Below are 23,541 nucleotides of genomic sequence, written 5' to 3'. Positions count from 1 at the left end.
GGAAGCTACTTGTTTTGCCTCAAGCAATTTTTCTCCTCAATCAAAGGAGATTAAGGCTCCCCTTCCCAGCAAGTGCTTCCAAACCAAGTCAATGCAGAAAACCACATTTCCAAGAACCTTCACACTTTTCAGAGCCACAGACTCAAAATGAGGAATGCCATTTTCTGGTTCTTTTGTTGTCAGGCTTCCCTTCTACTAGCTCCCAAGCTCTCTTTTGGACACCTTGCCTACATAGTGAGTTCAAGGCCAGTCTATCCTGTGTGAGACTCTGTTTCAGAACAAAAACATGAAAAGGTTGTCATAGTACTAGCCCAGTGATATAGGCCTTTAATCCCAGCACTCAGTGTCCCCCAAGAGGCAGGAAATTGTGAATAAAAATCACCCTGTGTTGCCTAGAGAGTTCCAGACCAGCCCAACCTCAACAAGTAATGAGACACCACCCCTCACAACAAATGAACAAAAGCAAAAACAATAACAACTAATAAACCATATTTTTAGAAACCAGACAGTTTGACCTTAGGTAGGGGAGCCATCCAACCATTCCTTTCCCCACCTGACTGAGGCCAGCACCTAGCACAGCTAATTGTTTCTGCCCAGTAAAGGAACAGCCTTAGCCAAGGCAGCAGCCTCCCTCCCGGGCCTGGTCTTTGCCCTATTTCCTTCCTCCCCATCACTGCCCACTGCCCAGCACTGATGGCCTTCTCTAGGCACCTAGGCCTGATTCCTTACCGTCTGAGGCCACGATCTGCTTTATGACTTGCTTTGGTGGTTCTTCTGCTGTAGCTTCTGCTGCCACCTCTCCTATGCCTTGCTCTGCGGGTTCCTGGGCTGCCCTAACTACTGGCACATACAGGTGACAATCTTCTGCTTCCTCGAGATCTTCAGGCTCCTCAAACTCTGCAAATGTGGAGATAACTTCCCGCAGGCTCCGGGTCATGCCTGATCCCCGACTCTCATAGTCTGAGGCCCTCACAGTTGATGGGATGGGCCCCGGTGGTACTTGGGCCTCACTTGAGTGGTCAGATGCAGAGGTGTCAGGTCTATCCATCACTTCCAGGTCCCTAATCAGCATGTGGTTTTTGCTGTACACACGATTCACAATGGCGTGGACTAACTCCATGAACATACTACGGAAGTCAGGAACTGGAAAACGTCGGGTATTCACCACATCTCCATATACTGTAGGGCTTTCCTCATCTTCCTCCTCCTCCTCCTCCTCCTCCTCCTCCTCCTCCTCTTCCTCCTCCTTCGACTTTTCTTCACCCTCGGCACACTCTAATTTTCTTTCAGTCCCAACATTCTCTACCTGTCCGGAACTAAGTCCTCCAGGTAAGACCTCGTCCAGGCCGGACTCGCAGCCACCTTCTGCCGCCTCTTGTACCCACTCTCCCTCAAGTGTTAATGGGTTGTCTTGGCTCTCTTTGTTTGTGATTTGATGGCCGGCGTTAGACATGACACTAGTCAGTACCTCAACAAGGCCTTGATGGAAGTGGGATAAAGACGATACTGACTCCTCGGACTCCCAAGGTCTGGGTGATGCGAGGGATTATGGCATCGACCACCAGGACACTTTGGTAAAGATTGTGATTACGAAGATGTTGGCTCCTAAAGACATTCACAGGGCCCTTAGAGTTATAGAGGGAGCTTCGGCAGACACCCCAGGTGACAGGACCAAAGTCTATGGTGTTACCTGAGATAGTCCCATGGAAGTAGCAGGGACGCGGTGGCAGAATACACCAGCCCAGGCAGATGGCACCCTGACAGGCTCTCCTAACATCCGGGGACTACAAGGGTTATACTGTGAGTCACAGGGGGTGGGGGCGGGGCTTATGACTGTTATGTAAACAGTTTTGTTACCACATAGCCTGCTGTAAGCTGATTTGTTGATGAGTGAAGATGGCATTGGCCATCGTCCAATAATTGATCCAAAACCTTCCATTTTAGGAAACACCTTCTAGTTTTGTTTCTTTGCTTGTTTATGTGTGGCCTTAGAAACTCAGGCCTCTCATTAAGTCAAAGCTGTCCCTATCCCTCCTCTCCCCTCCTCTTTTAAAGTGTCTGTGCCAAGTCAGTGCTGGAACCTAAGGGAGGCAGCTCAGAAGAAGGTATCTGTTTCCCCTAGCACTGGCATGAAAGGGCTACATGATCAAGCTGACGTCAGCGCTGGGAACAGAACTAGTGTCCTCTGGAAGAGCAGCATTGTTCTTAGCTGTTGAGCTGTCTCTCTAGCCCTGACCCTACCCTCTTGACTCTATGGCTATAGGGCAAAATTTAGAGCTGTCTAAAATGAAGGATCCTAAGTCAGGGAAACTTCTTTTGTAAAGTGGAACGACTATTTTAGGCTCTGAACCTTCCAGAGAAAGCTAAAATCTAGACTATTATGTATTTACACAAATGGAGAGAAAACAAATTTCCACAGATACCTTAAACTTAAATATGAAAAGCACATTTCTTTTATTTTCTTTGGTTCTTTTTTAAGTCATTAAATATTTTGTATATTTTACATATACTTTTGTGTCATCACACACATAGGCAATAAGCTACCTACAGCAAGTATAACCATGAAACAACCAGGAATTATATACATGTTACACTCATAGTGTTTGGAGTATTTGTATTTGGCAGCCTTGAAGAAAACATTTGGTGTATCTAAAAATCTTTATGTAAATTTAGAGCTATCATAGCTCACGTAGTATTATTTTTTTAAACTAGCTTTGTTTTTTCCAAGCTCATTAGGCAACTTGAATCTTCTTAGATGAAAAAGGAGACTTTACTTTCTTTTCAAAGGAATTAAGGAGAAGAACTGAACTCTTGGGAGGCCAATACTGTCTAATAGGATTCAATGTTAGTGTTGCTGTCATCCAGATTGATTGTAAATGTTCATCTATTGATTGGTAAACAGCTTTATTTTGCGTTGTAAAAACCTTTAGAATATTTTATTAAGATTACAAGTTCATATACTGCAGAGGAAGCTCAGTGGTTAAGAGAGCACAGTGGCTTTTCCATAGGACCCTGGTTCAATTTCCAGCACCCATAAGGTGGCTCACAATGTACCTCTTGTCCCAGAGGATCCATCGTCCATTTATGGCACACATGCAGACAAAACACCCATACATGTTAGACCCTACTGCTGAAGAGGTTACATCCTGTGGTTGCTGTACTTTGAGAAAGAAAGCTAGAACTGGGCCTGGAGCATCCTCTCCCATGAGCTAGATTCTATACTTACAAAAGTAGCTCCTAAGTATGCTGAGGAGAAGTAACCCTCAAAGTGCCATTGAACCATTGAGTCTGTGTGCTTTTCTTTTCCTTTTTGAGACATGGTCTCTCTATATAGTCCTAGAACTTGCTAGGTAGACCAGGGTGGTCTTGAACTCACAGAGACTCCCCCTGGCTGGGCTTTCTGAGTGCTGGGATTAAAAGTGTGTGCCACCACCCATCCTGCATGCTTTGTGATAGGAGGGGCAGGCAAGATGCACCAACTAGTGCAATGGTGGCTTCAGTGACTATGACCTGGAGATGGAGGAATGGCTAGAAAGCAATGGAGACACAGTCCCTCTTAAAGCACAAGAAATGTAGTTGCACATCAGTATCTTCCCCTTCATGGCTCAGGGACTGTTGAAGAGGGGCGTGGGAAGAATGTAAGAGCTGGAAGCAGAGGTAGAGTGTGTTGAGTGACTGTTCCCCTAGCCAAACCACTGCTTCCTTAGAACATTCAGCTAAGCCCCTCTAGCAAAAGGTTATCCCAGCCAGGCTTGTTGACATTTTACAGTAGCCCCACCCCCACCTGGAGTCTGCACCTCTATCTCTCTCTCTCTCTCATTCCTGCTGTGTAAGGCTTTCCAGGTGGGGCTGGATAGAGGAGAAGGGCCCACACCTCTAAGTCACCTCTCACCTATGCTCTGCCAGGAAGCCCAATAAATAAGCTCACTGCTTCTCCATAGTGAACTTTGATGGAATTACACCTCAGTTTGTAGTCAGGGGCCCTAGGAGGAGAGATAGGCCTTGCTTACATCTTCGGTTGGGAAGACATTTTAGCAACAATATATGATACAAAATATCTTTCTGTCTTTCTGAGATGGAACTCACTTAACATCATCATCCCAGTTGCGTTCATTCTCCTCCAAATGACACTACTTATTTTTTTTTAATGGATGAAAAAAATCTTCCTATAAGTAAACTCTTCTTTCTTTGGGGTATTTAGGCCTCAGCCTCACTTCCAACCTCCCAACTTTACATAGGGGAGAGAAGGTTCGTGGGGAGAGGGGCCCCTCTGCTTCTCCTGGCTGCTTAAGGTCAGTTGGGTTCTTTTGGGCTATACCCATCTCCTCCAACAGCACCAGCCAGCAGTCTCCCCCAAGCCACTGCTCCCCCAACATTTCTCTCTGTCTGCTCCAAACCGTGACACCTGGTCTCTTCAAACTGTTACAGGCCAGGCCACATGACAACACCGCATGCCACACTGTGCTCTCCCTGTGCTCTTACTTATAGCCTCAGAGCCCTATACCAAGCCCCTCTCCCTGCTACACCAGGAAGGACTTAACAGCTGGCAAAAGCCACGCCCCTCACGAGACAATTTACTGGTGTGGACAAGCTAAAGCTCAAACTGAAACCCCACACTTGGGATTAGAACAAAACGCTTTTTACGGAACAGAACCGAGTTCACAAAGGAACCAAAACTTCCATTACAATAATACATGTGTGCCACATTTTCTTTTGTATTTCCTCACCATGGGGCACCTAGGTTGGTTCCACAGCTTAACTGTTGGGAATAGTGCTGTAATATACATTGGTGTGCAAGTGTCTCTCTCTGATATGTTGACTCAGAGCCCTTTGGGTAAAGACACAGGAGTGGCATAGCTCAGCTATATAACAAATCTATATTTAGTTATTAGGACCCTTGATACTGATTTCCACAGTCACTGCACTAGTTTACATTCTCAAAACAGTGTACACAGATCCCCCTGTATTCCCATCCCTGCCAGCATTATTTTTGTTTCTTCTTTCTTGTTTGTTTGTTGTTGTTGTTGTTTTTACACAGGGTTTCTCTGTGTAGCCTTGACTGTTCTGGACTCAGTTTGTAGACCAGGCTAGCCTTGAATTCACAGTGATCCTCCTGCCTCTGTCTCCCAAGTGCTGGAATTAAAGTTGTGTGCCACCAGGCCTGGCTTATTTGGTGTTTTTTTAATGACTGCTGTCCTGACAGGAGTGACATGGGACTTCAAAGTAGTTTTAATTTACATTTCCCTGGAGGATAAGGCTGTTGATCAGTTAAAAATCATTTACTGACCATGTGTATTTCTTATTTTGAGTATCCTATTCTATTTCTTATCTCACTGTTATTTTAATTTATTTTTATTCTTGAAATTTAAATATAATCATATTATTCTTCCCTTCCATTTCTATGCTCCAATAGCTCCACATATCCCCTTTTTTCTCTCAAATTCATGGCCTCCATTTTGTTAATTGTAAAAATTGTAATTTGTAAAAGCTCACACACACACACGTGCACATGCCTAAATATGTAAATGCAAGCTACTCAGTCCATATAATGTTCCTTGTTTGTTTATGATTTCAAAGATGACCACTTAATATTGGGTCAATTCACTGCTTTGTTTGAGTTGTTTGTTTCCTTCCTGATTACTTTCTTGAGTGCTCTGTATATTCTAGATATTAATGCTTTGCCAGATGTATAGGTGACAAGGATTTTTCTCCCATTCTGCCAGCTATCTCTTCCCTTGGCTAACAATTTCCTTTGTGGTGCTGAGGCTTTTTAATTTCACGAGGTCCTATTTGTCAACTGTAGGCTTCATTGTAGTGATTGGAGTCCTGCCATTCAGGTTCCAATTGCAGGCCCTTCCCAGTGTGATTGGCTCATGACTGCTGCCTGTGGATCTGGGGGGCTGGGGTGCAGTGGGGATAGGGTGGGAACTATGGGGATGATGGAGACCTCAGGCAATGGGCGAGCGTGAAGGTTCACGGTGGGGGAGGGAATTGTCCCCACTGTTACCAGTCTCAAGATGAGATTTCCAGGGTTGGACAGGAATTGACCCCACTCCTGCTCTGGACTGGCTCCTTTAGGCTCCATGATACCCAGGACCCACCTAGTTCTATTTCAAAACTCCGCATCTAAGTCTTTATCCTGGATGTTTTTCATAGTTTCAATGTGTCAGGTATTTTATCCTAAGATGTCTGGTGCTTTTGAATTTCAGCTTTGTATAAGGTAAGGGCTACATATCCAGTGCCCTTGTTTCTGTAGGCCTCCAGATTTCACAGCACCACTTGTTTAAAGGTTTTTTTCTCTCTCTCTTAATACACTTTTTACATCTTTGTCAAAAAGCAAATAGGTAGAGTTGTATAGGATTATATCTGGGGCCTGTCCTCTGTTCCATGATCTGTTTTCGTGTCAGTACCACTTTGTTTTGTTATTGTGACTCTGTTGTATACTTTGAAATTATACAGGGATGTCTTCTGCGATATTGTTTCTGCTCATGATTGCCTTTGGAATCATGTTTCCTTAGGAAAATGGAGGTTTCTTTGATGTTTTTGTAAAGAATGGCATTGACTATTCCACATTTCTCACAGGAAGCTCCATTAGAAGAGATTAAAGTTGTGTGCCACCAGGCACACATATTGTTCATATTGTGCTACACGGTGTCCCCAGCACCTGCTATAGAAACACACCCTGTGAAGTGGTCAGTGGAAAGACTAGAGACCTCTTGAGGAAAAAAATGCAAAAAGGAAGGCAGGTTGAAGTTCCTGATTTGTCCAGAGGCATTCTGTGTCAGTGACTGGCATCACAAATGTTTTCACATCGTATGTAAAATACAAGATTATTCAACGATTTTTTAAAGTAGTAACACATCAGTATCTCATATTCTTAAAAAATAGCATAACTTCACTCTATTTCAAGCTTTCCATTGGAGGTGTGGCAGTCTTCTGGTGTACTTTCTAAAGATGGCCACTAGATGGCACACTACGCCTGTATATAAAATTAGAATCTTGCCTTCACTGCAACAGTAAAGACAAAAATAATCAAAGGTGTGTGTGTGTGTGTGTGTGTGTGTGTGTGTGTGTGTGTGTGTGTGTGTGTGTGTGTGTGTGTGTGTATTCGCGCGTGCATGTGTGTGTATGTGTGTTAATTTTCTTGACTATTCTGAAGACTGTCCCATTTTAAGACAGTGACCTGGGCAATGAAGGTCTTGGTTTAATTTTCTTGTCCTCGGTTCATAACAAAAGCATACCTGCTCGAAAGTTTCCCCTATCTCCTAACCTCCCTCCACAAAGCTCCACAAGATCCTCTTTCTTCCATGACCCTTTTCCTCTTATCTTTTACCATCTTATCCCTTCTTCTGTTTTTTCTGGTAACCATCCTTCTTCGGTTTTCTTTCGTGTAAAATGAGGCCAAGGGGAGCATCATTAAAAGGGTGGTGAAAAAAAAAATTACACAGTATGTTTCGCTGGTATGATTTGGTGCATAGTATCTTCTTACAACAACCTACTCTAATCCACACTGAAATGGAAGCTGCTTCGTTCAAGCAAACATAGTCACAGGCATACCTATTTTCAGAAGTGTGTTATATAAAAGGAACTATGCTCAAATAACATTTGGAGGGAAGAGCACAGGCACAGACGCTCTGCCTTATGCTGTGCATCACTTACAGGCCTCTGAGTGGGGTTGATGGGGAAGGTACCAAACAAGGTGGTACAAAGAACTTGGAGGAGGAGTTGTCCAGGGCCTACATCAGCTTGCAGTGTTCGAGAGCCAAGCAGCCTGTTAATTCTTCAGAAACTTTCATTGCGCTGCTGTCTCAGAGACCCATGTAGGACAGAGAGGCAGGGGGAGAAAGAGCCAGGCAAGGTTCTCAGCATTCCCAGTTTACACAGCTTAAAGCAATGAGAAAAAAATTCAGGTCACACAGACAGACAGACAGACAGACAGGAAGGAAGGAAGGAAGAATATTTTCCTTCTCTCATTTCCAGTGGTTAGCAGAGGGGAGGGGTCTGTCTTTATTTTATTTTATTAGTTTATTTTTATTTAAAATTTTCTTTTCATTTTGAGGCAGGATCTCCCTAGCTCTCTCAAAACTCTCTATACAGAAAACGCTGGCCCTAAACTCACAGAGTTCAGCCTGCTTCTGCTTCCTGAGTTCCGTTATTCAAAGCTTGTGTCACCACACCTTATCTTTTTTTTTTTAAGTCTCATTATATAATTCAGGCTTGCCTCAAACCCAACCTCTTCCTGCCTTAGTTTCCCCAGTGCTGGGATAACAGTTGTGCATCTCCATGCCTGGCCAGAAGGGATTCTTGGCTGTCTTGAGTGGATTATCAGAAGAGTCATTAAGAGAGGCATTGCAAATGAAAATGACTCTAAGAGGAGCTGGAAAGATAGCTCAGAGGTTAAGAGCACTGTCTGCTCTTCCGAAGGTCCTGAGTTCGATTCCCAGCAACCACATGGGGGTTCACACCCATCTATAATGAGATCGGATGCCCTCTTCTAGCATGTGGGCATGATAAGAAATCTGAAGAAGAAGAAGAAGAAGAAGAAGAAGAAGAAGAAGAAGAAGAAGAAGAAGAAGAAGAAGAGACCCTAAGGAAAATGACTGCTTAGGAAGCCCTAAACCAGTAATCAGATAAGTCCCTGTGGAGTGCCACCCACCAGTCCATGCCCTGTGTTAATTCACCTTCAAAAGGCCATTTGGTACTGCTTGGCAAAATACTGCCTCAACACACCATTGACCTACAAAGACTTCTGGGAGTTAACCTAGGGTGCACGTCTTAAGACACCTAGCTGAACATGAATTTGGAAGCAGGATAGTAAGCAGCGTCCCGTCATGGGTTCTGTTTCAGTTCCTCCCTCCAGGTTACACTCCGGCTTTCCTTGATGGTGATAGGCTGTAATTTTTACGCTGCAATGAAACCTTTACCCAAGAGGTTTTTGGTCTTGGTGTTTATCGCAGGAACAGGAAGATGAACTCAGCTAGGCTGTTAGCTCAGAAAATATTCCAGAGGCTGGGTAGATAGTGACACATAGTTTGGTGGGGACAAAAGAGCAAAGGCTTGAAGGTAGGCAAACCTACATAGTGAAAGAATCCAGGAGCCCACTCAGAGAACACACCTAAGAAAGTTCCCTGCACACGGCTTTCTGGGAAAATGGTGATCTGAGTTTGAGAAAAACATTTTTTTTTTCCCATTCAGGAGTGGAAGTAGAGCTATCAGCTAGGCCGTGGGGTTGCTAGGAGCTGCTCTGGCAATGGTTGCAGCACTAAAGTAGGTCTTGGTGTTCTGCAGAACATAATGACACAGGATGCCAGCATCAGACAAGGCAGCTCTGTGACTATGACGGATCCAGACAAAAGCAAGACCACTCTGTAAGGTCTGAATCCAGACAGACTGTGAATACTGCCTAAGCCACAGCAGTTGCACAACACTGCTTTCCCAGCTGCCGTGAGTGCCCACCGCTGCTTGCCCAACCAGACCTTTAGCTCCACTCTAGTCTGTCCTCTCGCTGGATAAGATGTTATCAAGATACTCCATTTCAGAATGCCTGTGACTTCTGACACGCCCAGTCTAGAGCAAACTGCAGCTCACTTCCTCCAAACCACCCAACCAAAGTCCAAATCCCATAATATCCTGGGGCTGGGCTGACTCACAGTGTGTGTGCTGTATGTTCTCCCTTAGTGCAATGAGCAAGAAACTCAATTTGATGGAATACCTGAGTGTGTCTGTGTGTGTGTGTGTGTGTGTGTGTGTGTGTGTGTGTGTGTGTGTGTGGTGACAGGTTCACCAAATGACTAGGGGTGCAGAGACAACCTGTTGGACAGGCCCATTTGAAAAATTTTCCAGAAGCAACACCATGTAAAATGACAGAGAAAATCACAGGGCACTGCAGGGACAGAAGAAAGACTTCTTCGCAAAAGTTAAAAAAAAAACAAAAACCAGTTATTGTCTGTTAGGAACAGGCAGGCACAGAGACAGAGAGTCTCTGCACTCTCCCGAGAGGATGGCTAGCCCCGGAGTTGAGAACACAGCTTGGGAGAGCCAGCTGCCTGGGTTCTTATTCCAGCTCTGCCACTCACTAGCTGCCAACAACGCACAATCCCACAATCCACTGTGCATAGTAATTTCCTATTTTCCTGGTCACCCTCCAGTGAAGGAGATGACTCAGCTATCCTCCGCTGCGGTTCCCACACCAACACTTGGGCTGCGTCTTTCCACCTCCCAACAGAGATTCATCCAAGGCTGGGTTTTCTCTGTGATTATGGCAAAGGGCCCAGGGAAAAAATGGTCCAGATTTTAGTCTGGTTAAATATGGAGCTCTGTGTAATTTACTTATGGTCTTAGCGCCTGCAGAAAAATCACAGCTGACGCTCATGAAAGGAACTCCCTCTGGCTGATTCTTTACTGCCTTTTCTTTCTTTTATGTTCCACGCTTACTTATTTGTGAAGATGCGTGTGGGTGTGTGCTGCAGTGCGTGTGTTGTGGTTATAGGACAGTCTACAGAGTTGGTTCTCTCCTTCCACCGTATGGGTACTAGCGATCGAGCGGGCTCCTCATTAGTCTTGGCAGCAATCCCCTGTAGCCACTTAGCCATTCCGCCACCCCCTCACTTCTAGCAGTGCCTTAAATGCCTAATAAGGACACAGGTTTTATGACATCCTCCCTCAGCCCGTTCTCAGTTGTATTTTGAAACATTCGTTTCAGTGCAGATAGCCTTATTGTCAAGATCAAGAGACAGCAGATCAACAATAAATAGAGCAAGAACATGACCCGCAAAAATGGGAAAAATTCCATGGGTCTTTGAAAGGCCACCTCCAATTCTAAACACAGGAGGCGTTCTCACAGGAGAAGTTCTGTGTTGCTCAGGTGAGACCAGGAAACATTTGTGGAGAAAGAGGGATAGAATAAAACAAAATTTAGGTCCAAGATGTTCCCTCTGTTCTAACAGCATTGCAGAGTATAACTTGTCTTTTCCTAAGAAATGAATTAGGGTTGTTAAATAATTTTAAGACCACTAGAGCCACTGAAAGGCATTTCCCCCAAACCAGTAAAATGGTCACATTTTAATGAAATCAGCTCTCCTGAAAAAAACAAATATTGCCCAGCAGCCAACTGCACTGACTTCGGACATACATTTTCCTATGCTGAGAAATACAGAATCAATCCTAAGTGTGTGAAGACCTGCGAACTCTTACTTGAGGAGTATGTGGGCGTGATTCCTACGCTTCTCCCATTCTCAAACTCCCATTGTACCCTGAACTTCTATGAGACCAAAGGGGTTTTTAAAAAAATCTATTACTATTTTAGTCCCCAGTCTCTATAAAGCCACTCTTCATTTCGACCTATACGCATTCATTAGCATTCCTAAACATAGTGGTGAATATCGACGAGAGCATTCAGAAACTGGAAGAGGCTCCCAGAAATAGACTTGTAAGTGCTAATGCAATTATCTTGTCGGGACAAAAATAAACAAATGTACATTCTGACGTTCTGCTTTATATTCTCTGCCTTGTATAAATATCTCCTTTAGTCTAAATAGTCTTCTGCTTGGATTGAATTAGTTAGATCAATTGGATCTTAAAGGCGTTCCATGCGGAATGTATGACCTTGGTTCAGTTCCTTGACCTCTCTAAGCTTCCATCTCTTTATGTCTAAGCAAATAAAATAAAATCTGCTACCACTTAGCCTTGTCTTGTGGGCCATGTATGGTAATGTGTTTCTCTGGTATAGAGGAAGTGATCGCTAAGTGTTAACTGTCATTACTTAAGAGAAAACAAATGTCATTACAGTGGAAAGTAACATGCTGTACTTGAAGATTCAGTGAAATCAGTGCCAGGATTTTCAGATTCTAGTTCTGATTTGGGTATTAAATAGACATAATGGATAAGTAACAGAATCTCCTTGAACCTCAGCAAAATGAAATGTGTAAAATGAAAACACTGGACTGAGGGGTTTCTAAGAGCCAAGTTTAAACACCCACCCCAACAATTTGTAAATCCCTTATTGCAGAAAAGTTCACGTTTAAGGCGAGGAAACAAAAGTGCTCATTGGATTTCACAAATTCAATAACTTAGGTGATAGAACATGTGGACTTCTTTGCCCCACATCTGTCATCTGGTGTTGGCAAGTAGCAGGGCAAGAATTCTGCAAAAACCTGTTGGGAAAGATGGCACAAGACTGAGGATGGCGTCAGTGAGCTCCATGAGGCCCACTGAACACCACACTCCCCTAGGAGCTGGTTACTGGTCCCTACTTTGCACCCACAAGATGATTCTTTGATCATTGTGTCTTTAACAAGTATAATATTTGCATTGATCTTGCCTTTGGCTTTGTGTATATGGGGGGAAGGGGTCGTGTTCTGGAGCCTGGCAGCTTTCCCATCTTATATAACCACAATCTGTAAAGGAACTATATGGCAAAGCAGTCCTTATCAACTTCCAGAGATATTAAAAAGTACACTCTGTCCTAAAAGCAGTTCTCCGAATCTATTGTGGGACACTTTGGAACACTGCGTAGAAGTTCACTACGGTCTCTGCTTTCTTGGGAGGAAAAATAAGGAAATTCAACATAAAGCAATAGAGAAATCTTGATGAATGTGTTATTTCCAGAGAAAAAGAAAGAAAAATAGTCTTCATTTTGAGAGCTACAGGATCAAGTATGCCAGGCAACCAGAAGACACTCAATGGCCAAAGATTGGGTTCTACTGGCAGTGACAAGCAACTTTTACATTGGCCAAATAAGCCATCCCATGAGCAGTAATACAGGACTCTAAAGATACTTCCAGCCCCTAGCAAAAGCCTGGCAAGTTGAAAGGTTCATGTGTTCATCATGTAAGTCCCACTCACCACCGGCAAGGGTTCTTGAGAAGCTCATCTACTGTCTCCTGTAGAGCAGGTGCAATGCCTGTGCCTCCAAAGGTGATGAGTACTTGGTCTTTACCTTTGAGAATTTAGAAATTAGCTCAAGATCTGTCTCTTCTTGTGAGTGATGAGGTCTTAGAATAAAGATCCTCATCAACCAAACTCCTGGGGAATGGATCTTTAAGATCCAAAGTCTAAGCTAGTAACTTATATTGGAGGATAATTTTCCACTGATTTCTATACAGCAATTAGTTACAAATGTTAAGAGCTCATCAGCCAATTAAATTTCTGGAGTAACAATTCACATTCTTTGAGTATTTACTATATGATAGCAACTCAGATATTCTTTTCTTTGCATGTGCATGCATGTGTATGTGTGTGTGTGTAGTTTGTATGTGTGTTCATGTGTGTGGGCACACAGTATGTGTGATTATGTGTAAATGTGTGTGTGTGTGTGTGTGTGTGTGTGTGTGTGTGTGTGTGTGTGTACCAAAGGTTGATGTTGCATGTCTTTCTCAACTGCTATCCACTTTATATATTGAGTCAGGGTCTCTCACATTGACCCAGGGCTTCCTGAGTCAGATGATCTGTCTAGGACTCTTGTCCTGGAGATGCTCAATCCCTGTCTACTGACTACTTTATTTCTAGGTGCAACACCAAATCAACTTGGCATGTGCACATGACAGAGATATGAACTCAGATCTTCAAACTTATATAAGCAAGTACTTTGCCCACGGAACCAATTTCCAGCCTGCAGAAATTCTTTATATAACTTATTCCATCCAAATGCCATAATACTCATGTGATAAGTTGCGGAGTACTATTTGATCTCAGTTGTAGATGAAGAAATTAAGCCTTGGACAGAAGCAAACTACAGATGGTAAATGGTAAGTCTGTGACTCAGAATTCATAAACAGTAATAATAATAATAATAATAATAACAACAACAACAACAACAACAACAACAACCTAGTTCCTACCTCAACTAAGTAGGAAAAATATGGGCAGAAGTCCCATGTACAGAAAACAGCCTCTTCTCCTGCCTGTGACTCAGCAAAAGCTGTGACACATGGAACAGTGAAGGTCACCAGCAAGTCACATTCACCCTGAACTTTAGAGCCAGTGAATGAGCACTGCAACATGGTTGCTGTCCCCAACTGACTCCTCTCCTCACCAGCCCCCTAAAATTATGTATTCTTCAGTCCTTTACTTCTTCCTTCCTCTTACAAGTAGGATCAAAGGTAGCAAGTAAGGTACTTAAGTGTGCTGTTTGGAGACAAGAGAGGGAAGAAATGGGTTCTAAGACACAAAGGAGTTTGCCAAAAATGTCATTTCCACCATCGAAGAATTGAACATCATCCTAAACCTGCCTGTCAGCATTTGCATAATTTATGCGGGTAAGGATTCTAGTCCGGATGATAGGGCTGATGTTAAGCAAAAGACAGACTTTTCTCCCTTGGGATGCTGAGAATATAGAATACATCTGTTTTTTTCTCTGCCCTGTGATCCAGCCTGGAAACAGTTTTCCAAGTTGAAGCTTGTTCTCACAATAGGTGTAACTGGGTTGATTGAACTATCTACAATTGTTTTACAGAGGTGTTGTCTAAGTAAAGCCACTAATTTTCTTCTTGTAGGCATAATGAGAATGAGAATGTCTAGTTGCTGCAATGGGTTATAGGATGGGAAGAATAAGGACCCAAAGGGATGTTTTTGGACCACAAAGATTTAGTCTCTTAATCTGGGTGAATCATCAGCTCTCTAAGCTGTATTAGTCATTTTCTTCATCACTGAGGCAGACTACCCAATGCAAACAGCTGAAGGGAAGAAGGATATCTTTTGGACCTCAGAGTCAAGGAGATAGCAGTCTATGCAGGCCAGGAAGCAACTAGGTAGCTCCATGGAAGCAGGATTTGCTTTTGTTTCACTGTGTTTAGTTGAGGTCATACTATGTAGCTCTGCTGGCCTGGAACTAACTATGTATAGCAGGCTGGCCTTGAATATCTCTGCCTCTTCAGTGCCAGGATTAAAGGTGTGCACCACGACGCCTAGCACAATAAGAGTGTTGGACTCAGCTTGTTCACATTCTGGTAGAGTAAGAAGCAGAGAAACCTGGACAGAAGTGGGACCGGGCCATAAGCCTCAAAGACCTACCTTTGGTGATCCACCTCCACCCTCTATGCCTCCTGCCTCAGCGCTCCCAACAGCCTCCCTAAATCACACCACCTGCTGGCGACCAGATGCTCAAACACATGAGCCCATGGGGACATTCTACATTTAGACTGTAACAAAGGCATGAGAGTTTTGTTCCAGTTCCCATGCCCATCTTGGTTTGCCTGTAGGTTTGCTTTATTCTCATGAATCATTTACTCCCAAAGTGTAGTTGACTTTGAAAGAGTAAGATGGACTCCTCCACTCCCCTACAAAGAGGCTTATGTCCTCTTGCCAAGGTAGCACATCAGCGAGGGGGGGTGTCACCTGGTCACAGTTTTCTAACTCAAATATTATTTTCTTTTTTCTTGGGGTTTGTCCTTTGACTCCTTGAGGACACGAAGATGAAGGTCCTCCTGACAGTAGGGGAATAGGATGCAGCCTTGGGCCTTTGACAATCCTACTTACTTCTTCCTGGAGGGGTGGGCTGTGACCTTCACTTATCCTATGTTAACCACTGGTCAGCCAGCTCCCATCAAGCTCTTCCCTGACCTAGTTGCACACCTCTCTACTTAATGATTTCATAGGTTACCAGAGGTGCGGCTGTCAGGTTGCTATAGAAACCCTTGCTCTACTGACCTTTTTCCCCCTAATGAAAAGTTAAATTAAAAAACTTAAGCCAAGCAATTCATCAAGGAATTGGGCATATTTTAAGTGGAATGTTCTCTTTCACTCCAGGGAGTGCTTGGAAGCCTGTACTTCCAATTCAATTGGTTTCCTTGGGTTTTATGTTGTGTTTTGTATTTTTACATTTCTAGCCACATATTCTAATTGAGTTCTCCAAAAGGAAAAATAAAAACCTTGGAATTATTCCTTGGCTGCATAAGTCATTGCTAAAAGGCTATTTCCATTGTCATGCCTATATTCTATAAGCCTACAAAATCTCAACAAAAACAATTGACAATACCTACAAAGGAGAGTTGGAAGTTGACAGATCTGAAGTCACAATTTAATAAGAACAGCTGCTGGGCATGGTGCTCCCCTGTAATCCCAGCCCTCAGGAGGTTGAGGGTCATTATGATCACTAGTCCAATACCTACCTGTGCTATGTGGGAAGGTCTTGCCTAAAATAATTAAAACATATATATAAACAAAACCCAAATACAAAGATACATGCATAAATACATGCATACAAACAAATCAGCTAAGAGCTAGACTCCAGGCCTAAGAGATGAGGCCACAAAAATCCTATGCAATGAGGTTGCTAGGCAACTGAAAGTAAGACTCTAAGTAAGTTCCTGAGAAACAGCATAAATCCTTTCTGAGATAAGATTGGGAAACTGCTTCAGGAGTGGTAGTATTGAGGAGTTGTTTGGGGGATTATGCAGACATCATTATTTCCCTAAGTCTCTGAAAGTAATCTTTAAATTAAAAAAAATTAATATAACTTTCTTGACAGGCTTAATAACACAGACTTGTAATGCCAGCAGTTCAGGAAGTTAAGCTCACAAGTTCAAGGCCTGGTTAGGCTATAAAGTCACTTCAAAGCTACCCTGGAGAATTTAGTGGGTACCTGTCTCAAAACAACAAATGGAAATAAAAAGAAGTCTAGACACTTAGCTTAGTGGTAGGAATGCTTGTCTAGCATGCATGAGGCCCTACGCTCAATCCCCAGGTCCTCTGCCAACGCACACTATCACTTGATGACAGCATGTGCTTTACAATGTCAGAGAACAATGTAGCACAGACTTTTTTATTTCTGTTTTTCTATAAAATACTATCTAAATAGAAATAATATATTCATTGTGTGAACTCAGCTTCAAGATAGTACCCTAACCAAGTCAGTGTCTCCCTCTTCTTCTACAATTTCTCACTGATAACCACGTGCCCCTTTGCTACTCTTGGTTTTCTTCCTGTACATTCCAGAGCTTTCACTGTGTCCTGAGCTAGCCTTTCATTCCAAGTAATGGAGAATCACAGTTTACAAAAAAAGTAGTGTGAAGTTATTATTATCCTTTAGTTCTTATGGCTAAATGCAGGACAGGCTAAGGTAGATCAAGAGAATCTCATTTTTTAAAATATCATTTTTATTAATTCATTCATATTACATCTCAATTGTTATCCCATCCCTTATATCTTCCCATTCCTCCCCCCTCTCACTTACCCCCTCCCACTCCCCTCCCCTATGACTGTAACTGGGGGGGACCTCCTCCCCCTGCATATGCTCATAGGGTATCAAGTTTCTTCTTGGTAGCCTGCTATTCTTTCTCTGAGGACCACTTTAAACAGCTTTCATTCCCAACAGAGCTCACACCAAGGAGGGATCTCAATATGTCACTTGGCCTAGCCAAAACATTAGCCAAGAAGAAGAAGAAGAAAAAAAAAGAACAAAGGAAGGTAGGAAGTAAGAACTTTAACAAGATATGTCACCCTGATTTAGCTGTCACCTCCACCAACATATTTGATGTGTGTAGCACTGCTCAAAGTAACTCAAGTCTTGGGAGCCCCGAGGTGATCACCCATCCTACACAGAATGCCCTGACTTGTATTTCTAATGCAGTCATTCCCAAGATGTAGACCTACAGTAAAGCAGTCAGGGCTGGACCCTGTCACTAAAGGATTTAGGGTGAAAAGGAATCCATTTAAAGATTCTCAATAGCTCAAAGTCCCTAGAGGAGCTGGGGAACCAAGATCAAGTTCATACAAGAAAAACGTCCAAGCCACTACAAAGGCAATGTGTGTTCACTGTCTTCATTGTCAGCTCGTCTCGATTCAGAATCACCTGGGAGACTGAGGGACTGATAGGTATGTTTCTAAAGAGATTTCTAGAGAGAATTTGAGTGAGGGGTGTTAGTGCACCATGAAATATGGATGACACTGTCCTATGGGCTGGGAGCTATGGGAAAAGGCATTCCTATGTATTTGCCTTCTGACTTACCATGATACAAACTGAAGTGCTTGGCCATGCGTTCCCCAGCCTGATGGACTGATATCTCTGTGACCATGGGCAAAAATAAATCCTTCCTCCAGTAAGTTTTTTTTCCTGCATCCTTTTGCCAGAAAAGTGGAGACATATCAAATCTAGTCCATTCATGATGCTACTGCAGCATCCATCGCTGGGCTTTACCCAGGGAGCCCGCCACACTACTATTCTCAGTGTTGAACCATGAACTTCGTTTTGACCCCTCTGCTGCTTCTGTTGCTAGAGAGGTTTTGCCTTCCACAATCACACTTCTGTAAGGACTCCCCCAAATTCTGGAAGGAAATATTCCCTTTATATTCAGAGAAGGATATTAGTATGCTAGCCTTTTCATAACAAAATGCCACAGACTGAACTTAACAACAAAAGTTTATTGCCCCACAGTTTTGGAAGTTAGAAGTCCAAGATCAAGGTGTCAGCAGGTTTCAATTCCTCCTAAGGTCGTTCCTTCTCCCTCTCTCTATCACCCCCCAACTCCTCCCCCCTTGTTTGCTATGTACTCTGTCTTCACATAGGAACAGCAGTTGGATTGGATTGAATTAAGACCCACTGGAATGGCTTTCTTTTACTGTAACCTTGTCTGAGGATTTATCCACAAATACAGTCACATTCTAACATACTACAGGTTAATGACTTCAACACTGAATTTGAGGATGGTGATACAATTCACCCTTTAATAAGGACTAATGTTTAGTTCCCTGAGATTGCTGCCATTCCTTGGGTACCACTTGTTTGAAATGGCTCACGGCTTCATTCTTTCCATATCTGCAGAAGGCAAACCAGGCCATCTACTTTCCTATAAACTTCCCCATCACCAGCTACATCTTACCCAAAACACTTTGTGGCTGTTTTTAACCAGATTAAAATATCTAGAGTTCTTAAACCTCTAGATGTGCGAGCCTTTTAGATAAACTTCTGGACTTCAAACTGATTCATCAAATGGCAGTTAATTCCCACACAAGTGACAACTCAGGACCTAAACACCAGGTGACTATTACTTTCCTCAAGATAAGCTTTGAGTGAAATGATCCAGAATGTGTAGCCACTCCATTTCCTTTGAGAATTTCACAGTGGATATGTACCACTGTCAATCTAGAAAAGCCAAGTTGGTGCCATGTTTTAATGATCAGAAATGCACTTTCAATAATTTTCTAAGACACTGAGGAGTGTTCCTACCTTGTAAAGTTCCAAAACCTTTTTGTTGTTGTTGTTGTTGTTGTTAATTTTTCCTGATAGATGGCCATTGGCAGAAGTGGCCTCCTTTTTGCTTAGATGCCTATAAAATCCACCTCCATATTCATTCTTTTACCAGCCAAATAGAATATTCTCCTCTTTAGCTCTAGAGTCAAGTAATGGGAGAGCAGGAAGGAGATATAACTCTAATTCTGAAGAAGAAAGCCCCTGGAGGAGACAAGGCATCCCAACCAGATCTGTAACACCCATATTAACATGACTTCCATAGTTGTAGGAGTGGTTTTAGAGCACCTTCTATTTGGAGTGCTTTTATGGAGCAGAAATCTTTGAGGATCAGGTTGGAGAAGCACATGCAACATCGTAAAATCCTTTAGGACTAGAAGACAAGGCCCATCCAAGGGAGATGGAGGGAGCCATCAGTAGGGACGGTCAGAGAGTGAATGGGTATATAACACTCAGGGATTACGTGTGGGAGAGGGAGCTGAGAACAGAGGCAAAGCAGGGTAATGCTGAAGAAGCAAGGGGAGCAACAGAATCCTATGATGGCGGGCCCCAGACAGTAAATGAGAGAGAGAGAGAGAGAGAGAGAGAGAGAGAGAGAGAGAGAGAGAGAGAGAGAGAGTCTAATCATGGAGGAGTATTGTTTACTGGATTGCTTCTCATGGCTTGCTCAGCCTGCTTTCTTGTAGAACCCAGTGGTTGCCCCATCCACGGTGGGCTGGGCCCCCCTGTATCACCCACTAATTAAGAAAATGCCCTACAAGCTTGCCTATAGCCTGATCTTATGGAGGCAATTTTTCAGTTGAGGCTATCTCCTTTCTGATGACTCTAGCTTGTGTCAAGTGGACATAAAACTAGCCAGCACATCTACCATTATACTCTCTTGTTCACTCTCCCTTTTAAACCTCTTCTTCCCTCCTAATAGACTTCTTATCTTATATCATATAAGTATGTGCATACATACATACATAGTAACTATTAAATCTAGATCTTTTATGTCTGTCCTGTGTCACATGCTCAACGTGTCAGCAGACATCCCAGTGGCCCAAAGGGGCAGTGATCCTCCCTCCTCCTGTGATTATTGAATAATCCCCTAGCATTCAAAAGAAGCCAGATATTTATAGAATCACTGAATGTAGAGCAAATAGGCTATTTTGAGGGCTTAATTTCGCTACACTTTAAACATTTAGACATTGTTGATACTTCTGAGACGGTAGGTAGTATCTGCAGTGAAGTACAGTTCGGGTGGGGTGGGGCGGGGCTACACATCAATCCATGCAGGAAAAGTTTTTTTCCCCCAGTCCTTTTCAATGCATCAGTGAAATTTACTAGTACATAAATGTGTATAAGTGGAAAGGAAACGAAGGTGGTCAATCAATGAGAATATAGATTGGGATGGGGAAATTGGTAAGCAAAAATCTAGAGAGTGGTAGAAGGAAGTTTGTAGACACCGAGGCTTCTGGACTCGGGCACGTCTACACATTGAGATGACCACCGACAAGCCCCCTTCCCTCTCTCCCTACCTCACCCCTTCCTGGGTGTGAAGAAATCAAAGCATAAGAAGGTAAGGCTTTGGCTTCAGGGAGCCTGTGGACTTAAGGCACTTCTCTGCTTTTCCTAGACCTTCATTTTGCCACTGAAGGAACTTTCTAGGGAACCATATTTGTCCCTGGAAAACTCAACGGAGCCAGAAAGGATCCCAGAGGAGAGGAAGCAGAAACTGACAGCTTTGGGTTTACTCAAGGCTTCTGGAACAACTACAAATAGGACTGGCTTTCTTTAAAAAATGGCCCAATCCAGTTCTCTAGGGAGAAAGCTATGCAGCCATTCTCTGTTGGAAGAATTGGCTTGGAAAGGGAGCTTGTGCCTTTGGCTTAAGGGGACTGTGTCTCCTGTGAATCAGAGACTGTCAGCTTGGACACAGAATGGCACAATTAAACACAGACAGCCATCCCCTCTGGGCCTTAATTGGCCAAGAATTCTGAGTTTTCTCCCATTACTTCATAGATCTTGTTAGAACAAGCAAGGTCAGGTCCAAGTAAATAGAGGTTTCTCATCATTTTATTTCATTGTTTTTAAGGAGGGATCATGTTACCCAGGCTAACCCTGAACTCATGATCCCTATGCATCAGGGCTCCTGAGCAACTGATATTATTTATAGGTGTGTGCCAACATGCTTGGCCTTTTGTTTTACGCTATTCTCTACTATTTTGTTGTTGTTGTTGCTGTTTTGAGGGGGGGTTCTCATTATATTGTCCAGACTGGCCTTGAACTCAAAATCATCCTTTCTGGGTCTCTCTATGGGGAATTACAGGTGTGTGTAGCTGCACCTGGATTCTGTTATTTTCTCTTTACTGGGAAATGAACCCAGGCCTTGCATATGCCAGGCAGCTAATCCATCACTGAACTACATCCCAGTCCTTCAGTTAAGGTTTTCTTTCTTTCTTCCGTTCTTCATTTTTCCCCTTCCCTCCTGTTTTTTTTTTTTTTTTTTTTTAAGTCTCATGAATTCCAGGCTGGTCTTGAATTAGTTACGTAATGGGAATGACTTTGGACTTCTGATCCTCCTGCTACCTTCCAGGTGCTAGAATTACAAGTAGGGCAGCACCATGCCAAATTTATATAATTTTGATGACCAAACCCAGGGCTTCATGAGTGCTAGGCAAGCACTCTCTCTACCGACTGAGCTACGTCTCTAGCCTCAGTTCACTTTTTGATTGTTTCAGTCTTGTGTCTATTTGCAATGGTAAAATAGAACTTGCATAAATGACATTAATTGCACAGCACAAAAGTCAGCACCACAGAGAAGATGAAACATGTTGCTGAAGCTCTCTTACTAGGTTCAATTTGCTTAATACCAAACATTGGCCTACTGAGGTTTTTTGTTTGTTTGTTTGTTTGTTTGTGTTTTGTTGGTTTTTTTGAGATAGGGTTTCTCTGCGTAGGCTTGGCCCTTGGCTGTCCTAAAACTGTGTAGACCAGGCTAGCCTCAAACTCACAGCAATCCACATGCCTCTGCCTCTGGAGTGCTGGGATTAAAGACATGTGCCACCACACCCAGCAGGCCTAGTGAGTTTTATCACTTTTCCTCTCATGCAGTTTGTGCTGGCTGAGGATGGTAGCGTACTTGTTTTGGTACTTGTGAGACTCTAGGTTCTATCCTCAGCACCATAAGATTTGGATTTCACTTTTAAGATAGTCTTTAAAAAATATTTTGTTTATATCGTGTGTGTGTGTGTGTGTGTGTGTGTGTGCGCTTATGTAAAGATTCCAGGGATTGAATTTAGGTCATCAAGCTTGGCAGCAAGTGCCTTTACCACTTCAGTCACCTCCTCAACCCACTTTAAGCTATTCTTGATGAACCACCCAATGAAAAAAATTTAAAAATTAAATAAAAGAGTAGCCGGGCGTGGTGGCGCATGCCTTTAATCCCAGCACTCGGGAGGCAGAGGCGGGCGGATCACTGTGAGTTCGAGGCCAGCCTGGTCGACAAAGTGATTCCAGGACAGCCAAGGCTACAGAGAGACCCTGTCTCGAAAAACCAAAAAAAAAAAAAAAAATAAATAAATAAATAAATAAATAAAAGCGATTAAAAAGTTCATAAAAATATTAGACATGAGATGACATAATAACAAAAAAAATCAAAACAGCAGGTAGGGTTATCTGCTCAAATCAAACACAATACAGTAATGTTGTTTCATTTACAAAGAAATAAGAGGCAGATTATTGAAAACTGTTTAAATTCTTAGCTGAGGGGCTGCTGACTGCTGGAGGAGAGAGAACCTTTTTTTTTTTTTGAGGTGTGGCACTAGTAGATTCCCCATGACTCAGTGGATGGCCCCACACTTATACACATACAGGCAGCATGAACTGTACTCAGTGGGTTAGAGAAAAAAGGAAGTGAGGTTTGGAATTAGAAGGGAAACATGCCAGGGGAGGTCCAGGAAGAGTTGGAGGAGACATAGGGTGTGGGTGATGGATATGATCAAAATATATTGGATTAATCTATGGATTTATCAAAGAATTTTTAAATGCTCAAAAACAAACAAACAAACAAAAACCCCAAAACAAAACCCCAACAAAGGCAGAAGTGGGATAGTTAGAAAAGAAGAAAGGTGATTCAAAAATAAGTCATTAAATACAAGCAAACCTTTTCAGTGTTTTGTTGTTGTTGTTTTAAACACTCAATTTATAGCCAGTGTTTCAGAACATATAATCACGTTAACCCATTCACACCTGTCTCATTGTCACATATGTAAGTGTTTGCTGCTGGGATGCAGACCTGGTTCCATAAAGTATTGCTTTTATTTGTATTGACTTATTTCTTAATCTCTGGAGTGCTGTAGATTGAATTCGAACAC

At 42.9% G+C, this 23,541-nt stretch overlaps 1 protein-coding gene across 3 annotated transcripts in view; it reads right to left on the bottom strand.

Moving 5' to 3' along the window:
- The window catches only part of CT47C1 (cancer/testis antigen family 47 member C1), a 41,942-nt gene extending 40,157 nt beyond the window's left edge, over positions 1-1,785 (bottom strand). For all 3 annotated transcript variants that reach the window (XM_084788951.1, XM_084788949.1, XM_084788950.1), the window contains exon 1: positions 730-1,785. In XM_084788951.1, the coding sequence (XP_084645077.1) occupies positions 730-1,453 (724 nt within the window). In that variant the 5' untranslated portion in view covers positions 1,454-1,785. The remainder of the gene's footprint in view (positions 1-729) is intronic.
- Between the last annotated feature and the right edge of the window lie 21,756 nt (positions 1,786-23,541).

This window comes from Acomys minous (genome assembly GCF_964271855.1).
Source record: "Acomys minous genome assembly, chromosome: 7".
NCBI classification, from domain to species: Eukaryota; Metazoa; Chordata; class Mammalia; order Rodentia; family Muridae; genus Acomys; species Acomys minous.
The sequence above is the reverse complement of the archived record's forward strand: the minus strand, read 5'-3'. Positions and strand labels throughout refer to the sequence as shown.